General features: G+C 39.3%; 1 protein-coding gene across 2 annotated transcripts in view; it reads left to right on the top strand.

The window, feature by feature from the left end:
* Nucleotides 1-71: 71 nt before the first annotated feature.
* gdap2 (ganglioside induced differentiation associated protein 2) overlaps nucleotides 72-26,008 on the top strand; it is a 39,730-nt gene continuing 13,793 nt past the window's right edge. For both annotated transcript variants that reach the window (XR_008341727.1, XM_053439035.1), the window contains exons 1-13: nucleotides 72-324; nucleotides 1,474-1,697; nucleotides 6,085-6,224; nucleotides 6,494-6,647; nucleotides 7,304-7,392; nucleotides 7,934-8,010; nucleotides 8,544-8,703; nucleotides 12,848-12,998; nucleotides 13,592-13,668; nucleotides 15,359-15,435; nucleotides 16,262-16,401; nucleotides 21,170-21,224; nucleotides 21,474-21,617. Coding sequence is in view for 1 of the 2 variants with exons in the window: in XM_053439035.1 (XP_053295010.1) it covers nucleotides 1,519-1,697; nucleotides 6,085-6,224; nucleotides 6,494-6,647; nucleotides 7,304-7,392; nucleotides 7,934-8,010; nucleotides 8,544-8,703; nucleotides 12,848-12,998; nucleotides 13,592-13,668; nucleotides 15,359-15,435; nucleotides 16,262-16,401; nucleotides 21,170-21,224; nucleotides 21,474-21,617 (1,443 nt within the window). In the remaining variant the exon portion in view is untranslated. The remainder of the gene's footprint in view (nucleotides 325-1,473; nucleotides 1,698-6,084; nucleotides 6,225-6,493; nucleotides 6,648-7,303; nucleotides 7,393-7,933; nucleotides 8,011-8,543; nucleotides 8,704-12,847; nucleotides 12,999-13,591; nucleotides 13,669-15,358; nucleotides 15,436-16,261; nucleotides 16,402-21,169; nucleotides 21,225-21,473; nucleotides 21,618-26,008) is intronic.

Below are 26,008 nucleotides of genomic sequence, written 5' to 3'. Positions count from 1 at the left end.
TAAAAACTTTAAAAGTAGCTTGTGGTTTTATTATGAAATTCAAAAGCGGAAGTTGTTAACTGCACTTCCTGGTTTCTTGACGTAGTAGTGGTTAACACCTAGCATGTTGGCTAATTGTGTAAACCTGCTCATTTGGCACCTTTTAAAGTCTTAAGTGTGATTTTGCGGTGTGTTCGCTCGTTAGTATGAAAACACCGAGGGACGACAACACTTCCTGAGTCCACACACGTCGTGTCGACATTTATCGATCATCTTTTCTACATGTTTTATTGTCGTGGACATCACCTGAGTCTGGAGGAACCACAACAACTGGCCAGTGAGGAGGTAACTGCTGACCCTGTGGTTTATACACACACCGGCTGGTTTACTGGGTTAAAAACACTATTTCTGAACATATACAGCAGGTTACAGTCCGTTGAACTGTCATGAACATGTGTAGGAAGATAAATGATTTCATCTGTGAGGTAGAGATGTGTGTTTGACAGTAGCTGGGATGTTTCTTTCACCAGTTCTGCCTCTGACTTTCTTACTGCGGTTAATCCCTCGTTATTTTTAATGACATTTAGCTGTTTTGGAGCCTTGTATCATCCACACAATTATAAATATATCATTATTCATCCTTGGTTATCATTTAGCAAAAATTTAAAGATAAACTTAAGCTGCATTACTCTTAGGCAAATTCATTTATTCCAAATTTTTCGAATAAACTGTTTATGTTTATTCAGTGTTGCTTTCAGTACCAGCCAGGAAGATGTTCACTTTACAAATATGTAAAACAGAGGAAGGCACCATTTATTTTACAATAATGGACTTATTTTGCTTGCTAAATGGGTAATCAATAAATAAAGAATTCAAGGGAAAACATTTTTTCAGTTTGACGTCTGTTATGCCAAAACAGGACTGACAAAAATCTGCAAATCCTCAAATTGTTCCACCTAGAAGAGCTGGAACGAAGACTTGAATATAACCAAACTAGATAATATAATGTAAATGCATTGATTGTGAGCACCGTTAAAAGCTCAAGGTCAAAATAAATGATGCGTTCAAACTGTCTGATCAGTCCAAACCTGGAAGATGTTCACTTTACAGTGAAGTTAAACACAGCATGAAAGCAGATCTTCTCAGGTGACAAGCTTTAGTGTGACCCAATAAGGTATATTTTATGTTTTGATGTGGATACTAAAATCCCCAAATTAGAGTATGAAATCACCTCCAGGTATTTCTAGCAGAGACAATCAAGCAAACTGTTTGAGCACTAAAATAGCAAACATCAAGGTCATCCATTCTACCGAATCGAAGAGCAGGGTTTAGCTTCATCAAGCTAAAAAAGTTTTTAGCTTCATCAATGATTTGAATGATTGACAAATCAAATTACTTAGTCACCTCTACTAACTACTTTTTCAATTGTTTATCATACAATCATCTCTTATGTTACTGAATAATTAGAATTCCTCTCTTGAACCCTTCTTGCAGTGAAGCTGCTCAGAGATCTGGTGCCATCCTGTTTCTCCAGAGGGGATGGATCCTCTGGGTGCTCGCTCTCAGTTTGTAGATATTCAGACTCTCCCAACGTGGCAGCAGCAGCTGGGTGAGGATGGTGAGGAGCCGCAGGATCAGAGCGACAGTCTGCTCAGTCAGCAGGCCTTCCCCTCTCCCTTCCCCTGCAGACCAGACATCAACCGCAAGATCATCCTGTTGTGAGTCACGCCAACATTTTGCACTTTGTTGCTGCTGGGTTAAAGTCCCCTGCAGATGCTCAGTAGCTCAGATTCCCTGTGTCCGTTTTAAATGGAGGATTATATTCTCTTTTGAATGGAGATACAAAATATAAACAAACCTAAACTCGAGGTGCAGTGTTTTGACACAAAATGAAGATGGATCACGCGTCTCCGCTTCCTACTGTTGCACAAACATGAAGTTAAAATATCTAGGAAATGGATGGGCACAGTTTTGATCAAGTTATGCAGCCATGGTATCTACGTTCTGTTGATATACACACCCGACCAATCAAACGTCAGTCTCAGATGTCAATAGAATTTTTTTTATTTAACGAATACGTTTCTTACTGTAAAAGTGGACATTTGAACACAATTAGAACTACCTTACATGACAGAAACCATCTTTGAGAGAAATTGCTTGTCCTTTGCCTTTTTATTTAGAAAAACATAGGTGGTGTTTTGCGTATTTTATAAATGATATAATTTATCAAAGTATGTTTTTATTTAAATGCCTAATGATTGCCACAGATTGTCTGTTACTCAAAACTAGCTTTGTTATCTTGACCTTTTGTAGATGTGTCTGTGCTGTTTCAGACGTTTGCCCAGTATTTAACTTTGTTACCATAATTATTCTAACTTTCGAATTATAAATCATTCAAATTGTTCTGTTGCATTGGTGTCCACATGCTGATATTTTGGCTTTTAATGCCGCCGTACCACCGCAGTTTAAGCCGAAGGCATTCACATTTTTAAGGGTGTGAGTCCACAGAACACTTCTGGTGTCTCAGGGGTAAACAGCATTGCAGCCGACTCCAACGCAATTGAAGCCAATGGTGAGTCCTTCTTCAGACGTAATTATCAGCAGAAAAAACATAACATGCCTCAAAACTGTTTGTGTAGTGTCATCCAAGCGTCCGCAAGACCCGACATTCATATTCGACTCGAAAGATCATCACTACGGCGTGTTTTTAGCCTCAATTTCCTCTGATAGCCTCCACGAGGTGCCTTTACGTACCCTTGGCACACCATCGTGTGGCTACGTCCGCTAGCATTGCCACTTCCGGTAGTGGACATTAGGGCTTAAAACACAGGGTGAATTACCTAGCTTCGAGTCAAATATGATTGTCGTGGGCTTGTGGACACGTGGATGGCACCACACGAGCAGTATGGATACATGTTATGTTTTTTCTGTTGTTTTATTACGTCTGAAGAGGCGGTCGCCTGGGCTGAAACACTGTTTACCCCTGAGACTCCAAAACTGTGACTCAAACAATTCTTCCACCCCTCTATCTGCATAGTGGTGAGTAGATAATGGATGAATTTTCATTTTTCAGTGAACTATCCCTTTAAACGAGATTGTTCTAGCTGAATTTCTTTGATATTTTGCACAAACATTAATTTGGACTGAGCAATGAACCGATTAACTTTAGTGGTTAAGGTCTCACTTTAGTGGTCAAGGTCTCACTGGTCACACAAGGTCATATGTTGAGTATGAATAAATACACTTAATACCTTTCCAAGTCTCCACAACATTTGTATCATGAGTGGACAGCCATGGATTTAAACTGCAGCTTGCCTGGTTGGCAGAGACTTTCAACTGCAAGGCAGTAATTCTAATTTTGTTTAAACGGTCCCTCATCTGACTGTTTGCACTTCAGACATTCAATTGAATGAGCAGAATTAAAGCCAGATTTACTTGCTTTATTCATTTGACGTTTGAAGTGGATCAAACATCTGAAACTTTGGAAAATTCGATTTACACCGATCTTACTTCTAATTTATCTGTGAAGTGACTGAGAACAGTTGCTTTGTTGTTTCTGAGCAGAAAGATGTTTGCAATCAGAGTTTCTCCTCATGTTTATCTGATTTTTGTTTTTGTTTGATCATTCATGTGAATCTCCAAGTACATTTTTTTTTCTACATAGTGAAGAGCCCAGCGTGTTGGTAGTTATTTGATCATTTTAGTCAAGGGAAACTGGACTTGACTAAAACATTTTTATGGTATCTGGTTGTCTGTAGTTCTTTAAATTTCAGTAATAAATTGTGCCAAATGTTAACAAAATTTCCCACACATTAAATCAACCTTCATTCGATTAGAAAAATAGTTTTAGCCCATTTAAAGTTTAGGGGTTTAAGTCGATGTCAAATATTGCGTGAATTGTATTCGATGAAAACAAGTACTAGAATCCTTTGGGGGAAATTATCAAAGGCAGAGTCGGCACAAAATTTTGCTGCCACACGATTCTCTATGCAGGAAATACCCTGTCATCTCTGTCACTTTTATCAGATGTGAGTGACATCCTAGAAAATGCAGGAGCAGCAGTACAAACTCCTCAGGTGTCACTAGCAGCTCTGGGTTCATAGTTCAAATGCTGCCTGTGTCTCTCCGAGTGCTAACCCAGCTCAGTCCAGAGTCCAAATCACTTCATAAATCCTCTTTGTGCAGGAGCACATGACCGTCTGGTGCCTGACATGGCGGCACTTTCTCTGTGAGAGCCTTGTTGTTGGAGCAGGCGTCAGGAGCAGGCACATTCCAGCTGCACGACTATGACCAGGAAGAATTGACCCTCGAGCAGTGCTCTTTATCTTGTGACCACTTGAAACAATTCTTCTAGTGAGCCCTTGTTAAAGGTTGCATGAGTAAATAGTAAATATATTTTCCCTTTTAAACTGTTTTTGAGTTTAAAGCCGTAAGATATGCTGTAGCCTAACGTTAACCTTTCAAGAAATCAAACTACACATTTTAGCTCCTGTCTCTTTAAAGCCCCGCTCTCGAACACTTGTTTGTGATGGTCTACCAACTCCCACATGTATAGTGGGGGAATAATTTGGGGTATCAGGCCGCAGGACAATGACATAACAATGGTGCTGAAGTATAGTCTGGACTTAATAAGGTGTTTCTGGCGCAGCAGTGTTTTCTGTGGAGGAAAGGAGCTTCCTTTGCTACGGATTTCGGAATTTCTTACTTTCCACGAAAAACCTGGTAACACACTAGAGGAAAGAAAAAGTACACTGCATGTGATTCAGTGTCAAATCAACATTGTAACCCTGATCAATAAACCTGCACTTTTGCCTGTTTTGCCCTTAGAAATAAATGACAATATGAATTTTTAATTTTTAATAACTTTGAATCAAAGAATCTTGACTCGCATCAAATCAATTAACAGTCTGACATTGATAACTTTGTTATCAAGGTAAAAAGATCATGACCTTTTATAACCAAACTGCTGCAGTGAAACTTTCAGATAATTTTGTTGCTGCTGAAGTCACGACATAAATCACATCTTAATGTTTGCTGCAAACAATGTCACTATTATTAAGACATGTTCTAAGAGTCAACGAGGTCGGTTTCTCAATGCAGTTATTTTCTGGCAGTGGTTGGCTTTGGATTGTGACTCATCTTTTATAATCCAAAGAGGGTTGATGTGAAAGAAACAAAAAAAACTTGTTCCTGGAAGCTCAACCTGTCTTGTGACCAAATGCTTTCAACACAGTCGAGTAGTTCCTCATTGTTCTCTCCAAACAAACTGACTGTACTGAAGCAGTAGAAAAATAAACACATTACTTTGGCTAAATGTGTATAAAGTTAATGCATAAATATGTGCATATGTGTGTTTGCTCAACTAATCATCCTTACATAAAATACTAAATATATCAAGAATTAATTGAATGGAGATAATTATTGAAAAAATCTATCCGAGAATTTACACAAGTGGCAAAATATGATGCAGATATACTTTCAACAATATACCAAACACAATGATATGATTAAAAAGGTTTTAATTTAAGTTGGACGATATGATTGCTCCCTAAAAGTGAAGCCAAAATGTCTTAATTGCCCCCTGGTGGGTGTCTGCAGAATATGTCAGAAACCCTGCCTCCTCCGTGTTAGCAAATGGGACGTGGACCAAAACTACAAAGTTTCTCAAAGATGTTTTATGTAATTTTAAGTAGTTCTTATCACACCAATAGGTTTCTGGTAAGTTTGCTCTTAATTATTCATTTAATGCTAAACGTAAAAAAAATTATTGTTTAACACCTGAGACTTACCCGCTATTGGTCAAGCATGTACACTGAATGGACCTCGCTACTACGGCTCGATTCTTTGAACTTCTGCAGAAACTCTGACTCCGAAAGCATGACTCCGTCATCAATGCAAGGCAGTGTTCATATTCAGGATATTTCGTCCACAATTCTGCATAATGGAAGGAAGTGAAGATGCGTCTACCATCTTTATGTACAATCCATGCAGACAACATACAGTCTTCCCCAAATCTTTGTTTTTGGGCCTTGCTGTACACACTAGGTGTGTATTTGTGCTTATATAACCATTTTAATGCTGCAACTTTTATTTTTCCCACGACAGCACTGGGGACATCGCCCTGCTGAACTGCACTGCCATTGTGAACACCAGCAACGAGTCCCTAAACGACAAGAACCCGGTGTCTGACAGCATCCATCATCTTGCAGGGCCGGAGCTGCGAGATGAGCTGTTCAAAGTTAAAGGTAGGGCTGATGTAAAAAAAAAAAAAAGAAGAAAACTCGAGAGATGAGGTACAGCTGTCAACCTTGTTGATTCGACTGCTCAGTGATGCTGTGAGTTCACGTCTGGAGGCAGAATGAAAAAAATGTCAGCATATGAGTGCGTACTCACTGGTGGTGTTACATAACCAGACACATGCTGCTCAGTTGCATTTATTAAAAAAATTTAGTATTTTTTGCAGCTAACTTTATACCAGCTTGTAAATCAGTTTTGTTTGCATGTTTCCGTGCAGGATGTCGGACAGGTGAGGCGAAGCTGACCAAAGGCTTCAACCTGGCGGCTAGGTTCATCATCCACACAGTGGGACCAAAGTTCAAAAGCAAGTACAGGACGGCGGCGGAGAGCTCCCTATATAGCTGCTACAGGAACATCATGCAGCTGGCTGCGTAAGAACCATCAGATCAACAAAATCCAATCAACTATTTTGTCAGTCAGCCCATCAGTAAATCATAAAACCATGCAGTATTAATGTACTAGAAACTTGTATTAGTACTAACTGTTCCTAATGTTGTGTTCAATCTGATAAAAGGTATGTGTTGTATAAGCAAATCCAATCATTTCTTATGGAGTTAAGCTGTCATGAGTCATGACACAGTCTTTAGATTTCAGCTAGATACATTTGACCCCTCAGGGTGTTTGCTATTTAATGTTTGTGCTTAAATAAACATGAATTTGATGGAAGAACACACAAAATGCATTACAGAGATTGTAGAAATAGACTTCCCAAAAACAATGACAATATATTATAGGTAAAAAAAAGATGGAGCCTCAGGAGCAGGTACAAAATATCAATATAACTTAACAGATATAATAACTAAATGAGAAATCTTTAGTCCCCTTTTATTTTTACAAATCTACTGCAAAACATATTTAGGTCTCATAATGTTTATTATTACATTTTTTGTTCTTACATCATTTGATGTGCAATGTTATGTGTAGTTTATGTGTGAGTGGGAAAGGAAACCGTCAAACCAATCACTGGTGTGCAGTATAAATGTTATGTTAGGTGTGTGAGATGTGGTTTCTTTTCTTGCCTCAACAGAGAGCAGTCAATGGCGTCTGTCGGTATATGTGTGGTGAGCACGACCAAACGAGGTTACCCACTGGAGGATGCTACACACATCTCGTTCAGTAAGACGCATACACTCACACGAGTGTCCGTACAAAAACACACATGCAAAGCTATTCACATGTGAGGCACAGACATACACAACATGTCACACATCACAGATTCTGTTTTCGTACAAACACCCAAACACATAGAAAGAGACAGGGACCCACAGAAACGATGCAATCATATACCTCTTATCTTCTGTCCCACAAAGACACACAACATGTGGCTATACTGTATATACACAAAATGAGGTAATCAAGTTATACAGGCAGACAGACATTTATTTAATTATAACACATATGTCATCCTGTGTGTCTGGATGTCTTTTATTGATCAAAATCTAATAATCTGATTTAAGAAACAATTTTAGTTGTTATCAGTTCTTCTTTAATGTGCTGATCTGCTACTTTATGTCTGCACTGTATCTCAGTAATATGGAGACTTCATCCCATGTGACTGGTATTTGTGTTGTATTTTTTATAGTTGTTTTTGGCTTCAGTCCTTAAGGGTATGATATTAATGATGTGTCAGTTAACAGGTGTGAATGTGTGTTGACAGGAACAGTGCGCAGGTTCATGGAGAGTTTTGGAAACCGCATCGATGCAGTGGTGTTCGCCGTGTCAGACACAGAGGAGGTCGGTATCGTTCACCTCGATGAGCAAAAACATTTAACTTCTCACATGATGTGAATAACATTGATTATCTCGTAAAAACAGCACATGTCAACAGTCTGTCCTCATAGTCTGTGTGATGGATGTAGATGGAATGACCAGGGTTGAAAACAGGATGACATGGTACATCTTTAAAGTGTTACGACTTATCGGGTGCTTCCTGCTCAGCAGGGCATTGGTTAAGGGGCTGGAACAAGTACTAGCTGAGGCGGCCCCACGTCTCATCTTATAGAACTTAAAGGATCTGTTGCTAACGTCTTGGTGCCAGATACCACAAGGGACCTTAAGATGTCTTGTTAAGTCCATATCGGACTAAGCCTGAGCTGTTTTTACAGCCAAACTGCACATTAGACCGGGGTGTTCATAATGTCTTTGCTCATCCTTCAGACAGTTCATCCCCTTGAAAAAGTGTTAAAAATAGTGTCTATATGCTAAAAAAAGAAATAGAAGCTTTGCAGCATTAGTGTGAATATTAATATGAATGTTTGTTCCTTCAGCCGGTGTTCAGGAAGTTACTGCCTCTGTACTACCCTCGCTCAGAGAAAGAGGAAATGGCCTGCCTGCCTCTCATCCCAGCTGACATTGGCAACTCTGAGGGTGAACCCGTTGTCCCAGAGAGACAGATCCGCATTGCAGAGAAGCCGGGCAACCTTGAAGGTACAAAACTTCAACACAAATCTTGTCATTTCGAGCCAAGTAGAGCAAACAGACCCCTGTCTGTTGGGTTGTTTCGCAGGATTACACAAAAACTTGAACGGATTTCCACGAACTTGGTGGAAGAATGGGACATGGTGTGAGGGCGTTTTTAGATACTTTTACCAATTTAAATAATAATGAATGGATCTTGATGGAAAAAAAACACATCTTGAGGCTACTGATATCATTGAGTATATGCAATTTCATGCAAATCCACATAACAAAACAATCTAGGGGATTTAAATGTGGTCCGGTGTCTTCTGCCGCTATACAGTAAAGCATGGGGATAGAAACTCCAATCAATGTTTCGCTAAGACAGTGCGGCCTCAGCTATAGAGAGAGGTTTGAACCTAAGAAGAGTGTTGGTCCTTGGTGGAAGTATGTACTCTACTGATGCCATTCTGGTTTGTTTGTTGTGATAAAATGTTTCCCAGCATTAGCAAGGGAACACACTGTAACAGGATTCACTTTCATGTCAGCAATCTGATTATTAGACGACCAATCAGATGTTTTCAAGTGGCTGATATATAAATTTGGAATCAGTCTCACTTGTGTCATTAATAATACAATCAAAGGTCAACTTAAGTTGATGTTTATGACTGTAAAATTCCCCAAATAAACACATAGGGGCATAATTTTATATTTTACTCCTCCCTGTTTCTATTTTCGCTCATCTCACAGTAAGATCTATTGAAGCACCAGTCAGCCACTTGAACATGAGGTCAACTACATCGGCCATTTGTGAAGCCGGTCAGTCACACATCCGATGTCAGTCTATTAATCAACCACTCAGCAGCTCTTCAAACCAAAACATCAAAAGTAGCCAAAGCACGAATGACAGGACAAAGATTCGATTTTGATGAACACAGTGTTCAAGCTTTGCTGCTCCATGATTCAGTCAACTTACATCAACAGCAGTGTTGCTGAATATTTTGTGTCTGTCAATGGAACATTTGGCTGCTCGGATCCTTTAGTTCACCCATGTGCCTTCTCACACTCACACATGTTTTTCTTACACAAATTCTCATTCATTCATTCCTTTCGGGGATGTCATGTTTTCCACAGAATGTCATCCGCATATTACAAAGAGCTTAATTTGGCGACCGACAGCAGGTCTAACACAGAGCAGGTGTTTGTTCTGATTCCACAGGTTTTTTAAGGACATCACATTTATTTTTGCCTCCTAATGAAAGTCCAGTTTATCTGAGAAATGTGTGTAAATGGTTCATTTTGCAGAACCTTGTAACACACACAGTGTGTGATACAAGGTGCTTTTGTAGTTTGTATAGAAAATAAGTATTCAAAAAAGCTTCAGAATAAATTCAGAAAAGACTCTTTCAAATATATTAATAAATGTACCATACAATTGGTTAAAGAACAGTAAGTTTGTAGGGGAGAGTGGGGTAATTTGGGACATCGGGTGATGTGAAACACCCCCTGTATCTAGGCAACGGAACACATTTGTGGTCATGTGACTATTATGTTTTCAAGCCCCTCCCTTTCCCCCTTGCCATGAAGGAGAAGTTGGTGCAGGTGCTGTGGAAAGTATGTTTTTTCACAAAAATGTTTATAAAAAAACTTATATCATACATGTTGGTGAACATCCAACATATAAAACCATGTGATTGATGCTAGCTGAAGATTAGCATGAATTGCTAAGAGATGTTGTTTTTCTAAAATTGTGGCTTCGGGGTAAAGTGGGACAGTGTCTCACTTTACCCCACCATGAAGCACAAGTTAAGTTTAGTCTTAAACATGTTGTAGTGTTATATTACATTATATATGTTTTATTTTTAATGTCATAAACATTGTAGAAAAGCCATCATGCCAAGAAACTACACCAGGAAGACAACCTGTGGCCAAACACCCCTCGCAGAGATGGAGAGTGCAGCCGCTGAGGTCATGCAAGGAAAGAAGTCCTTAAGAAAAGCTGGAAGGGATAGAAATATTGATAAGACAACCCTCAAAAGATTCATAAAGAAAAAAGAGAAAGTGAAAGTAAAATCAGTAGCCTGGGATGCAGTAGCTGAGGTAAAGAGAATATTCACAGATGAGATGGAGGAGGAGCTTGCCAAACACTTGGAACAACTAGCTGACCAGTTCCATGGCCTTGCTCCAGTTAAGTGCCATGAACTAGCATTTGAATACGCAGAGAAAAACAATATCCCTGTCCCTGTGCAGGTAAGCTAGGATGTGCAAGAGATCACATGACTCATAATAATCATAAATGTGCTTAATTGACCAATCCCCATGATTCTGTTACTAGTCCGATATTAGTTTTGGAATGTGTGGTTGTCAGGATTTTAACTTTTACAGTTACAAGTGGTCTTGTGTCCCACTTTACCCTGTAGCTGGGGTAAAGTGGGACACAAGACCACTTTTTTTAAAACAATCATATTTTCACTGCCCTTTGTCCTGAAGACATTCTGATCATTTCCATTGCTAGAAAACATCCTGAATTAATTGGAAATGTGTAAATTTTACTGATATATCATTTTAGCTCGCCTAGAGGGGAGCAAATGTAAAAAAGGTCCCACATTACCCCGCTCTCCCCTAAGTCTGTAGGTGTCTTTAAGTATCTTCAAATATGGGAAAGTTTTAGTGCTCAAATTCGAATCGGAATCAGATTTGCAGCAACGTAAATGTTTGCATACAAAATATATCAGTTAAGATCACTTAAATGCTAAGGTTTTTAATTTGTTTTCAGCACTGCTTAATTTAAGGAGGATCTGAATCTTTATTCTCGGACTATAAACGTTATCCAGCCTTAAATAATCCACAGTTTTTTAAACAGTTTAAAATTGAGTAATTCGACTTTTAGGCCTTAAAAGTTTCAAATATTTTTTATATTTCGTACTATATCGGAAATACATTTACGGAGGTTTAGTTATGTTAACAGTCCTTGGACAGAATTGATGTCGGTTCAAACTGCTTTTCTGTGGGGGAAAAGACTATGGATACCTAGTGCCTTGTCTGTAGTTGGAGAGATAACATAGAGCATAGAGTTTATTGACTTGACATAGATCTTAAATGTTCATTCATTATAATCTTAAAAGGGTCTAAAATCTTGAATGTAACTTGTTTGAAACCCTGTTACAGTCGGTGACTGAAACCTAGCAAAATAATGTCTCTCTGCTAGAGTTGCAGCAATTTGAAGAATTTATATCAAGGGCACATTGAAGCTGTATTGGAGGCTTATCGTGCCTCGACACTTTACAAAGCACTATAGTTAAACTGAGTAGCTTACCCTGCAGCCATAGTGGAAATGAGAATAGTATAAACTGTGCAGTAATTTGCTTTCTTGCATATAAAGTAAATCGACAAAGAAGAACAAAAACAGGAATTCAGATATTTTTACTCTTAGCAGCTTCAGTTAAAACTTCCTTTCAGGCCATTAACCCTCATATATACTATATTTTGCATTTGTTTTCCAACCTCAGCTTTTGCTTGCACATTGTCTAAATGTTAGTTTTCGGTGAAGAGGATTGTGAAAGTAACACCGGCCCATGTGTGAGCGAGTGTTTGTGGTTTCTGAGTTGAGCCTGTTGACTCCGTTGACCTCCAGTCTGGTGTCAGCTGGCAAGACGTTTCAAAGAGACACAATGTGGCTTCGGGGTGTCGATCCAAAGCAAGCAGGCCACGTGCGAGCAAAACCCAACAAGAACAGGCTAATGTACACATGAACGATGACGGACAACACATGCCCATTTAAGCACAGTTAAAACGCGGGGACATGCAGATAACGATACATGCGGTCACAGTGAAAACAAGTATGGAAACAGACTTGAACCTGAACCTGAGTATATGAACTCGATCACAGGTTCTTCACAAGCACTGTCATTCTTGCACAGTCAAGTGTGTGGCAAATGTGGTTAACAGACTATTGATCTGGAGAAAGAATGTATACAGTTAAATATTAGAGGAAAATCAAGATGTTGAAAATCAGCACGAAGCCAGATCCAGGATTATTTACTGTGTTCATTTTGTAAGGAGTATTCTTAGGTCATATGCCACAGCGACCATTACCATTAAGTCCATCAAAGCACGTAAATTAAATTATTAGTAGATAATCGCTTATCATCTACTTTTTTCTTTGTGTGTTTAGATGATTCAGATGAAGAGAATCTAGAGTCAGATCTGGGTCAGGTGGGAAATCATGCTTTCGCCCGGATGGAGGGCGACGTGGACAAACAGCGGAAGCTGATCCTACAGGGCCAGATGTCAGAGGCAGCCGTGCAGAAACATCACCAGAGGAAGTAAGAGTTCGACCCAACTCAGAAAAACATGGAACATACGATCATGAATGTGACGTATTATACCATGAAGCACATGGCTCCAGTTCTCAGTGGAGCCAAGTCAGATTAATTGTAGCATTACCAATATTAGCATTAACGAAAAACAGTTGCAACAAATTAACATGCTAATAGAGTGTGTCACATAATGTATAAATATCAGAGACCACTTATAGACAAGACATGGTACAAAAAAGCATCCAAGAGTAGAAAAAAAACAACCACACCACAGGTTGTCAAGGAATATGTCTTAAACAATATTTAGCTAAATTGTAATACCCAGAGGAATTTAACAAATATTTTGTTCATAGTAATTTGACATACAAAAGGTTTTTACTGAATACATTTGTAAAAAGTTCATTCCTTTAGCAGAGATAATGCACAACTCTCACTGATTAATCACAAGCCTTCAACTGTCCCAAGATGACCTTTGACTTTATGTCTTTACATGGAGTTTATTTGGACACTAAACAGTTGCAGTAGTTCACAAGCATATCCAAATGCATGTTTTATTGATTGAATAAAATGATATACGTGTGTGTGTCTCCCTCCTCCAGTTACAATCGCTGGCTGTGTCGAGCGAGAGCAGAGGATCTGTCCGACGTCGCTGCACTGAAAGCTTTATATCACACTGGTATGTGTGTGTGAGTGTTGTGGACAGTGGGTGAGAGGGCCAGAGGGAAGTTAAATATTATATTTCAGTTATTTTCAGGCTGAATCATCTGTGATGTAAATATAAAACAAAATAGAGGAACAAAAGGTATATTAGAGAACACGCACACTGTTTGTGTGTGCGTGCGCGTATGCATGCTTGCGTGCGTGTGTGTTTAAGATACAACTGTTATAAGGTGCAGTTGAAAGCCAAAACCACTAGGCAGCAGTGTTGTTATTCAGTTCAACTCCAATGTGATCTTACCCTTGAACTTTGATATGATGTTTTATAACTTCCATGACTTTGAAAAACTTGGTTCATTGAACCAGTGAAAGTTTTAAACCATATGACTAAACTCTTTTCTCATTCAGTTCTGAAAAAAAAAATTGGGGGATGAAACTCAATAACATAAACCTGATGTATCAGGAAAGTAATTTTTCCTCATTTAATTGTCTTTAGATGATTATTGAAGAACTTAGTTGAACTGTTTTTAACGGGAACTATATAACACTGTGTCTTCACTTAACAAATTACTGAATATTTATATCAGGATCCCACATCACAGGGCAGAATATATTTTCATATTATGTGAGGTAGAATGATGGTTGAAATATCTCCTGTGTTTCCAGAAAATTTTAATCAAATAATGAATCTTTGGAGTCTGAGTAAAATGCTGAGTTTTGTGGAAATCTTGTCAGCAGTTTTTGCATAATCCTGCTGACAAATAAACAGACAGGTGTGAAAACATTTACCCCTTGATTGAGGTCAAAATTCTAAGCATCATCATAATTCTGTGTACACTGGCAAACTCCTGTTTCTTTGTGTTTGTCTCTTATGGTCGTTCGACAAAACTGAAATGAGAGAAGAATAAGTAAGGGATAGAAAACAGTAGCTTGGGAACATTGGACACAGATTACTGATACCAAAAATAGTTTAAACAAAACATGGACCACAGAAGAATTTCTCACAGTGCGAAGCTGACCACTGATCACTGTTTCCAAGCTGATGTTGTCACACCATCTGTGGGGACAAGGTTGGATTTCCAGGGCGAGGCAGGACACCAAGTGCTAGAGGGGCATAATGAGCTCCAAGCGGCTGCCTCAGAGTGAAGGTGTTTACCGGTCGTTAAGTTCACACAGCTATTACTAATATTCCGGAATAGTGATATTGATGGCCTCTGTCATTTTATCATTGCAGTGAAACTAATGTTTCAGATGCAGATATTCCCATTTGCTCCCGTTTCAGAGCCACCATTTAGAAATAGTGTATTAATTAAACTAAATGCTGTTACTCGGCAGCAAATCCTCAAATTTGAGAAGCAGTAGTCAGTGATTGTGTACCAGTTGACTCCTACTGACTTCTGCCAGCAGCATCTTTCAGGATTTGCTTTACCAAATAACAGATATACATTGATTTGTGGAGATTAAAGACTCCACTAAGATGGGCAGAACCACGGCTCAACAGGAGAAGAAAAGAACCGCAGAAAGTCAAACCCCATGAACAAAAACTCCAGTGAAGAGGACGTCAAAGTCGGACCCAGATTTTAGCAGCATTGAATGCTTGTTGAGAAGCTCTGGGGTTTCTTATCTGATCATCATTCTTAATTCTTCTGCCTGTGTTTTTGTCCGTGTTTAAACTGAAACTGTGTTTTGACGTTTGTTTTTGTCTCCAGGTGTGGACATGTGTGGCAGGACAGTCATGGTTATCGTTGGACGAAACATCCCAGTCACCCTCATTGACCTGGAAAAGGTAACAAAGTAAAAAAATGTTTACCAGTCAGAGCTTTGTACCTTCAAACTCATTTTCATCTTTATATTTATTTAAAATACCAACATGGTGTGTTTGTCTTCGGATGTGTGTATACATTTCTCTGTTTCAGTAGATGCATCTGTGTGTTTGTATGTACGGTTTCATAAATCCATCTGTATTCACATATATTTGTGGCTTTGTGAAAGTTATGCAAATGTATATCCAAATATATAGCATAACATAGGTTCTGTATTTAGATATATATATCTGCATACTAATCCATCTGTATAAATTCAATGTTTCAATAAGTTGCAAGTAGTTGTTTAACACAAAATATGTTCAAAGTAAAAGAAAACGTGTGCTTTTCTTACCGGATGTTTGGTGAAAAAAATTCAAGTACATACATTTTATACACTGCTTAAGTAGTTGACAAAAAATCAGTTTGTCTTATTTCTACTGTCTACATCTGTTTTATTTTAGTTTTACCACTGCAAACCAAAAATACAAAAACTTGAACCAAAGCTTGTGTATAAAAGAAACATGGATGACTAAAAAGTAACTGAACTTGCTATCAAATCAAGTCATAGTGAACTGAAATTCAAATAAATATGTAAAACTGTAAAAGAATAAACAGAGAAGTGCAGAGTCCAGGACTATAGAAGTGTGTGAACACTGATTCTGTTTGTGTGTGTGTGTGTGTGTGTGTGTGTGTGTGTGTGTGTGTGTGTGTGTGTGTGTGTGTGTGTGTGTGTGTGTGTGTGTGTGTGTGTGTGTGTGTGTGTGTGTGTGTGTGTGTGTGTGTGTGTGTGTGTGTGTGTGTGTGCAGGCTCTGCTGTACTTCATCCATGTGATGGACCACATCACGGAGAAGGAGTACGTGATGGTTTACTTCCACACGCTAACGGGCGAGCACAACCACCTCAACTCCGACTTCCTCAAAAACCTCTACGACATCGTTGATGCCAAGTCAGTCTGCCATTTTACACTCTGTTGTTGTTAAGCTGAGCCAGTATCACGGGGATTGAATTGATCATAAAGTCAAATGAGCATAATCTAAACCTCACACCCAATGCATGCGGGGATATGTTTCATTTCATTGATGTGCAACATTTTCAACCAGAAATGTTCCACTTTCCACTTGTTGGACTCCTCATTCTGAAACTTAAGACTTGAGTACATTTACTCCAAGGTTAAATAGAAGGCTAATGAGATCAGACATTAGCTCTGCTCCCTTGTTTTAGTCTTTCTTCTTTCCGTTTTGTATCATTCCTCTGCCACACACGGTTATTGAGGAAAACTCAGGAGCTCTTATTGGATTAACCTCCAGCCCACCCAAGGGCACCGGCTTTAACGTTCTGTGCTGTATCTTCTGGGTTTTACAGGAGGAATAACATGATTTGGTGAACTCCGCTTGCCAGCCGCATTTGTGATTGTTACCATCCAAAATTTTGAAAGATAGAGCGTGAGAGTTTTTCTGGAAAATGTATTTGAAAATTCCTCCAAGTTGAAATAGCATCTGACGGTCTTTGAAAGGTCCCTGGTAATTATTATTGTTTTGTATCTATTGTTATGGGATGTTAAAACCTAGCCAGGTGCAGAATGTAATTGAAAAAAGTAAAAATGCAAAGTGGAAATGTTCCTCCTCAGTGTCGTATCTATAGCTGGATGTGATCATCTTTGAGGCTTGACTCTGGTTTGACCCTGGTTTGACCCTGGTTTAGTCTTCATTTGGCTCAGACTTGGTTCTCTTCTTGCCTGTGCTGTCTTCTGCAAGGTCACTAGTGCAGATACATTGTTCATGCTACAGTGTGACACCGCCAAGGATACAGCATTATGATGTTTTGGAAAACAAAATAAACTGTGAAGCGCTTTTGTTTCGGGTTATTGGAAAATCTGGAAGGCATATTTGGAACAGGAAACCTAAGCTTGGAGCGGGTTCTCGGGTGATGTATTGACTGTGACTCATCCTTATCAGAGGGTTGGAAGTTTTGGTCATTGCTCTGAAGTTCATTGGAATCACTTAGAAAATGTGTTGTTATATTAGTTTGTGGAAGTGTTAGTGGAAGTTGATGAATGCTAGCTCAGTGGCAGAAATCCTGATATCTTTATATAGAGAGGGTCCCTACAACCAAAAAACGCTTGGAATATTTGCCCAATTAACTCTTAACCACATTTAAACATAAATTATCTTCTTCTTAATAAATACAGGATTGAGCCACGGTCATTCACTTAAAAAGATATACCTGCCTCTCTTAAAGATCAACATCTCTTTGTCTGCAGCCTGCTGTGACGGTCGCCATGGAAGAATATTTTCTTCAAGCTTAATAAGGGCCACATCCTGCAAATGAAAACCAGTTGTTTTCAGTTCCACACAACATCAAGCTTTTTTATTATCTGAAGTAATATTTAAGCTGTTCTACCATTCGACTCTTGATGGTTATTTTATTTTAGTACTGAGTGCAGTTAAACTCTGTTTAAACCCGAGGAACAAACATTTCTTAAAGTACCAAAGATGTGAAAAAGGATGTGAAAATTAGGTTGAAATGAATCTTGAAGTACTTTGCTTGCAGCAACGGTGCAGTCATGGAAAAATGACATCTTAGGTTCTAGGAGACGTTCCAGTGCGACAAGAAACACAAACAGTCAGACGATCAAACTGCTTGAAACAAACCCGCAGATTAGGCTTACTTGGATGAGAATGCAAGAGTGAGTTATAATCTTAGACCGTATTTAAAAAAAGGCAGATTCTTATCTCTAGCTATCACAACCGTACATACTTCCTGTGTCAGTGGGGAACTCCATGCAGCCGTTACGCACCTTTCAACTCTTTTTCTGAATGGTCATTTAGTTAGTTTCACTACAAAATAAAAAAATTCCCACAGCATTTTGTGGTTGTATTTCCTGATGAGATGTATAAGAACACATTCCGAATGTTTTTAGTTATTTTACAGAATAAATTTGATATAAACTTGATTGCACCTCAAGGCTGTTAAAATCATCTGCCTTCTCTGTGACAACACACAGTTAGGGAATTACGATAACAAAAAGGACACAGAATGCAAACAGTCAAATTAAGAATATGTATAAAGACACCTTCATTCAACTTGGAACTGGGAAACCCCATCGAGTCATGTGATGATTGTGACTGCTGCAAGGTGATAAATACCTAAAAACTGCCAAAGTTACTGTAATGTTTTTAGTTCCACATATATTCTGCAAAGTTTTAGATCTGACTCATTGAACTTTATATGACAACTTGGACTAGACACGGTTTGACAGCTGAAATAAATGTTTTAGAGCTGATTGTTGTGACCTGGACTTTGCCCTTTGGCTTCCTGTGAGGACATTTGTTTTGAAAATGACAGCATCTGAATGTTACCTCCACTAATGAGGGCAAGTTTTTCCCCCCGTCTGTTTGTTAATTGGTTGATTTTTGTGATTGTCAGCACGACTAATCAAAAAACTACCAAACACATCTCCACAAAACCTAATGAAAGGATGGATCTTTGGGTGGATCCAGGTTTTTGTGTCTTTCTTGAACATTGCATGATAGTGTTTTTTTATTGACATTTCCACCAATGTCCCAGAGAATCATTATTTAATCTTGATGGGAAAAATCTGGCATTATTAATCGACTGATGTCTATGAGTTTGTGAAATTTTTGGTGAAGCTTGATTGAATTTATCGTGACTTCTTGAGCCTTGGCAGAGCTATGGGCTCGACTTAGTTTTATTCTAAGTGTTGCCATCTAGTAGTTATTTACAATTGGGGGCTCTACATGTTTTGGTGAGCCTCTTTTATTGTTTAATCCATATAAAACTTCATTGTACAGAATCAGTTTAGCGGAGCCAGACACCCCCATTGAGAATGAAACCCTTTCCCCTCTGCTACTTCTGTTAATGTCATTCAAGGCGTACAGTTTCTATTCATGGTCCAAGTCTTGTGTCAGAACGTGTGACTAATTGAGAAGCTTTTTTTGTTCTCAGTTTCAATTCTTAAGCGGTCAATGTGCTTTTTACTTGGCGTAGCACTGTTGATCTGTGCAGGCAATGGAACCACTAACCCAAGCCTGGCGCCTACAGCTTGTTCAACCCATCAAGCTATTGATTGCCTGCAGATGCATTGTGGCTCCAGACAAACCACCAGCAGTACAAAGCCAAACATGAACACAAACAAGTTTCCAAGACTGTGTGGCTAAGTGGGTCGATTGATTATTTTCTCCCATTGACAGATGAGTTTGTTTAAGACTATTTATTTTTGTTCTCCCTTTGTCCATCACTGGATCAATGAAGAACGTCCCACGTCATGTTTTAGTTCATCTGAATCCCCCTCAGAGTTAGTTCGTCAATGAAAAGACCAAGTTCCTCCCTCTTTTGTCTAACTGTGATGTGTTACATGACAACAATGCTGCGTGTCCCAGCCAAACCACCACTTTTTATATGTGAACGGCTTAACAATACAATCTGTCCCAAATGTGGCGAGTTATTTTCAGTGTCCTGCCATGAATTAAAGAGCTAAGTCTGTCCTTGTTTTCCGGAAATTTGAATATAACTGCAATTATATATATATTTGTTCAATGATCAGCGTGTAAATACAGTTTACTTCAAGTTTGTTGTTGTCAGAGATTTTTCCTCAACCTCTGGGTATGTTTGAGCTGCCAGAGTCAGGTACTCTGACTCTTGGGGGCTAGATAACATTGGTGGTTTCTTTCTTCAAAATGGAGTGATGAAAAGGTGGTTTGCTGACCTCAGGATGGTTTGTGTGATTTGCCCATGAGGGGGTTTTATCATGCCTCTGTGGTGGCAGCAGTGCCCTGATTGTGTTTTCAGGTTTACTGTCCATGTGTCCCATTTGTTCCCAGTTTGACTCAAGAAGGAACTGTTTACGTTTGTGGGTAAAAGGTCAGGGTAGCTGTGACCTTACAAGACACAGGTGTACCTGTCCAAAGACACCTCCAGGGGATTTCTTCACATTAAGTACAAGAGTTCACTGGGACTGAAAGATGAACTGAGTCAATTTTGTTAATCAAAGGCACAAACGTTCCCTGTTTCCTCTTGAATGTTTTATCTTAACAATGCTTCCAGAGAATCCTGTCAATTTGGCATAAAATGCTCACATAGACTGAAGTCACATGTGACCTCATGAGTCAGGAACAAATATATCAAAAGTGCAGTGGTTGACGGCAGCACACAACGCCAGGGCTGTAATTATAGTTGCTACTTTGGACTGCGACCTCCAGAGGGGGGCGCTGTGCAGCTGAGGGAAAAGTAGGTGAGATACGGGTCACTGCCTCCAGATTTAAGGAATTTTGCAAGGTAATAATGGATTTCTCCCCCCTGGTTGGGAGTGAGGTTCTGCCACACAAGTTGAAGTGTCTTGTGGACCTGAAGTTGCATGACATTAACATGGGCTCTCTGTTAGGTACAAGCTCACATCCATGTTTGTACCGAAGAGTCAAATGTTTTGAGATATTTTCTGCACAAAATTGACTTCGTCATATGTTAGTGCTGTTGGCTAAAAGTTAATCCTGCCAGCGCTATTTACGATATCTTGAGAAGAAGTAAAATGTTGCATAAATGTAGTTGGTCCCGACGTCATGAAGACACAGCAGGAAAAGTCATGGAGCCTTGAAAAACGTCATAGGATTACAATTTACCCGACTTTAGCATTAGCAGCATCACCATTGTTTAACAGATGAGAGAAAAAAAACACTGTTGTGTTTTATGTGTTGCAGGTTTAAAAATAATTTAAAGGCATTCTACTTCGTACATCCAACATTTCGCTCTAAGGTAAGATTGCCATCATCATCAAATAGATACTTACAGGGGTAACTGTTGTTTACAGTATGTTCTGCTGCAGTGACCAAACTTTCATCAGGGATAATTAAAGTGTCATTAGTCGTTATGTAGTTTCAGTTTGTGTTGCAGTCCATTTTGTCTTTGTCGGTCATGAAGATTAAAGTTTTAAAGTCAGATACCATCTATAACTGATGTGTTGTTATTTTTTCTTGCTTACTGACGTTGTTTCTTTAAAACCAGGTCTCAACGTGGTTCTTCACCACCTTCAGTGTGTCGGGGCTGAAGGACAAAGTCCGCTACCTGGACAACCTGCACCAGCTCTTCACCTGCATCAAACCGGAACAGATCGACATTCCTCCCTTTGTCGTGGACTATGACGCACAGGTACGCACCATCACACACAGACACATGGACAGAGAAGCTTTTGTACCTCTTTATATAATGTGCCAATCTCATCCTGTGATCTTACTAAGGAGAGGATTGACATACAAACAGCTTACACACTTCCATGATATGCATCCAGTCTGGGCAGGGTGGAGGATGAATCACTGTAGGTGGATGTTTTACTTAAACAACCATGTGAGAAAAGAGTTCAGCCAGATACATATAACATACCTTATTTCACATTGGCAAAACAAAAACCTGGGATACGTTGGAGCTCTCCATTTTTATATCCCATCAGTCTTCCGTTTGCAGGTGAAATTCCTGCGGTTTGAGTTGCATCCCGTACAGCTTCACATCTGCTTTCTGGCTGTTTGTGTTTTAATTGAAACGTTACCTCCCCTCTGATATCTGTGGCCTCAAATGCTAAATACAAACACTTAAATGTGTTTGCACTAGTTTATTTTCTGAGCGCATTATTCATTAGATCTATCTGGAAAATCTGAGTTGGAAAGGCTCAAAAATACTTGATAGGATAATTTGAACACCACCTTGCTAACTGTGACCCATGCGTATGAACATTTTGGAGATGGGAAAATGACGAAGCAAACATGAGGTGGTGAACTGAAGCAGATTATTGATCCACTTCATCATTAAGATTAAAACCAACAGCGTTATTTTTGCTTAAGAACATTCAATTGAAAAAGATATGAAACAACGTACAGCAAATTACGTTTAGATAAAGACTTACAGAGCCGAGTCATTAATAGTTTTTAATAATATATTCGGACACTGTGTGTGTATCATCCAGGACGAGTGTGTGTAAAGTCGCTGCAGTGAAAGTGATGTGAAAATATATAAACTATTCACTTTCAAACTTCTATTTCCAAATAATATCCCAGAGTGGAGGTTAGGCTCCACTGATGTGTGAAGTAATCGGCCAAAGGATGACTCCTACGCACTGTTTTATAAATAAGGCCCCTGGTCTGTTTTATTTTCTGTCTTTATGATATAAACCAAAGAAAAGGGCAAAAATCAGCTAAAGACTTGTTAATTGTCTGTAACAATGTGTACATTTGTGGAAATGACACAAATGAATCAGTGTCCATGATACCATGTTGATTTCTCTTTGAAATCATGGGTATCACTGGATTTAATGCAGCAAAGCCATGGTTCTGTGAAAAAACACAACTGTAGATAGATAGATAGATAGATAGATGGATACTTTATTAATCCCGTGGGAAATTCAGAATACAGGCTTTCACCAGCTTTATTCTTCCACATTGACTTGTGAGAATGTGTCAGAGAAGCAAATGAAGAAATTGTTTAGACAATAGACTGTAAATTAAGATGGGCGATGGTCCTCTACTTAAAACTAACTTAAGATACCCTGGATGATGAGCCACCATCTTGCACTTTTGACATCATTTTGACCAGATTCTACTCAGTACTGATAGCGGTGTGGAGCCGCAGGGTCAGATTCCCATGATACAAATGAGATCGATCGCAATTCTCAGCTGTCAATCAGGCCGTTTATCTCTGTTTTTATAACATCAAATGACGAATAAAAACCAAACTTATCAGTAACAGGAAAACCTAAACGTACATCAGTGTGATAAGAACTACCTAAAATGAAAATTGGTCCAAAAAATGATTTAATATGTTCTTAGACTGGGTTTATGACCGATACCACAGCCAGCCACCATATCATCCACCTTTATATACAGGCTTGGATCAAAACCATCAGACGAGGATAGTTGACAGAATTTGAGGCAGCTTTTAAAAAACAAAAGTGTCAAAGTAGGACTCCAAAAATGGTGGGTTTCATGTCCAGCTCCCCAAGATGCTTCCTAAGATTCCTCATGATCTGTAAATGGCTGCCATCTAAATCTGTTATAGCGCTTTGTGGCAGTTTGTAGTTTGTGTTGGCTGATAAAAGATATACATGTCTTCTCCTTCGTTGAATCTTGGATGAGGACTGAGTTTTATTTGGTTCAGCTGAACAGTATCATTCACCTCATTTTGTGCGTCAGATTCTCCGGTGTGGATTGACACATGGGCCAATTAATTCATTTTGACATAATTTTCATGGATTCGAGATGTCAGGGGAGTTCAAAAGTAGTGTAAGCTATACTGTTGGAACCAAGTACATGGAGTAAATTACTCACAGCCACAGTTTTGTACCAGTGAATCAGGTCTGCTCTTTTGCACATGACCAAATGGTACCAGTATTTTTAGAAACCAATTTGCTACTCCACATATGGGATCTTTCTCACTGCTGGCATTGTGAGTTGGCTTCAGGGTGAAGACCTGCAGGTTTTAATATGATGGGAGTACTTTTCAGCCATAAATCTTTTTTTGGGATAATGCAGCATAAAAGAAATAGACTTAAAATTGGATTTCGGATTGATTAATGCATTTTTGACAAACAATTCAGCACATGGACATGAGGTAGTGATTACATACAGTGTTTTTCTTGATCATGTCCTTACATGACTGAGAAGACTGATTTTTTTTAACATAAACCAGAGAGGGGGTTCAGGGTGAAAACAGCAGCACTGTAACAATGCACTGTTCAATCTGTATCATCATCATTGGAGGTTATGGAGAAAAGTAGTTACAGCAATGTGGTTATAAATTGTCATCCTTATGTTTTCAGGTGCTGCTTAAAGTCCGTAGTTTTGAACCTTCTCCCAGATTTTACTTACTCATCAGGAACCTATTTTAGGTGAACCTCAGGTCTTGGTAGAGGATTTAACTGTGTAATGGGCTGTTAAGCTGTAATATAGTATATTTCCTCCTTCAGCACCTCAGCCTTGCATTAACTGGACAGTAACATTCATATCAACACCTTTTTGAGTCGCTGTTATCCAGAAATTGTCTGGTAGGAAATACAGCTTCTTTCTGTTCACTAAAATGTGGCCTGACAGGAGAAGTAACATACAGCACACACACGCCATCTTTAGACTCAAGCTGAGTGTACAGATCATGTTTGAAAGAATATATATTATTCTATAAGGACAGAGTGCCATCTGATGGTTTTAATAACCTTAAAGGGAGCGTTGCACTAATAGTAATACACGTACAGAGCACTGTCATGTGAATCAGCAGTGCCCTTTCTCTTTATAATGAGTTTAATCTAATCTTTCACACATCAAACTTGCAAATGTACTGTTCCGGTTCACTCTTACTGCTGTTATAACCTCATTTCTGCAGAAAAAGCTCTAAGTGGAAAGAATAAGTTGTTACTGCAGGTTTAAAAGGTAACTTCTATTAAGGGCTTTAAAGTGTCTTAATATCTCACTATAATGCTTCACCTGCTACACAGATAAGCAGCGTGAGAGACGAACAGGTGAGCTCCAGTTTCCCCTCTGAGATCAGCTAATCATAGCTTTCCTGCAAAGTGCACTGAAATGACAAAGCATAAAAGTTTTATCTTTTCCAACAATTTATTGCAACATACCAAAGGGAACTGTACTGTGTAAGATTTTGTAAGAGAAGTTTGCCAGACTTTTAGGAAATTATTCAATAAACTCAACTGCAAACCAGATCAGGGAGAAGTGTGTGTGATGTGTGACAGATACTCTCTGATCCAAATATAATTTTACTGTATAATGACGAAATTTAAAGTGACTCTACACGCTGCAGGCTCGGTTACTTTCCCTCCATCTGAAATCCGGTTTCTCCTCATTTGATAAATGCCAGTTGTGACCAGTTTGCATTTTCATGTGCAGTCACTGAAGCTCCTAGCCTGACGTTGTCAGACTCACAATTCTAGTCAGAATGTGAGTCTGAGACCGCTCCATTGGGCTGTGATTATGGGGCGTGTTTCAACTGACCAGGAAGTAAAATTCTTCTTCGCTCAATTGGATAGACCTACAACCAATCAGAGCAACGTAGTATGTGACGTATGCTAAGCAACGCATTGTGAGTTATTTACTGGGTTCACACCGGACGCTTCAGCGCAGCGCCAAGCCTTAAATAACAGCTGGCTCCCATCCACTCCCATGTTAAAACTTTGTGCCGGTCACACCGGAGGCTGAAGCACTGCGAGGCAGCCTTGACGCAGCGCGGTGCTTCAGCCTCCAGTGTGACTGGCACAAAGCCGTGCAGTGATCTACTGGATCAACGGGTGATATTATTAGCGCTGCCCGGCGGTTCAGCGTCGCTTCAGTGTCCGTTGTGAACAGCCAAGCGCCGGGGCGATAGGGATTAGCGCGGTGCTTTGGCGTCGCCTCCACGTTCTGTGTTCCTCTTTCAAAATGAATGCGCTGTCGATGTCTTCTAAAACAGACTCAATGGCAGCATCTACACATCTCAGCTCGCCAGCGGCAGGCATGTTTGTTGAAAACGAATTCAACCCAAGGGCACTTTGATGACGTGGTTGATTACGT

The sequence above is a fragment of the Pleuronectes platessa genome, chromosome 14 (assembly GCF_947347685.1).
Source record: "Pleuronectes platessa chromosome 14, fPlePla1.1, whole genome shotgun sequence".
NCBI lineage: Eukaryota > Metazoa > Chordata > Actinopteri > Pleuronectiformes > Pleuronectidae > Pleuronectes > Pleuronectes platessa.
The sequence above is the reverse complement of the archived record's forward strand: the minus strand, read 5'-3'. Positions and strand labels throughout refer to the sequence as shown.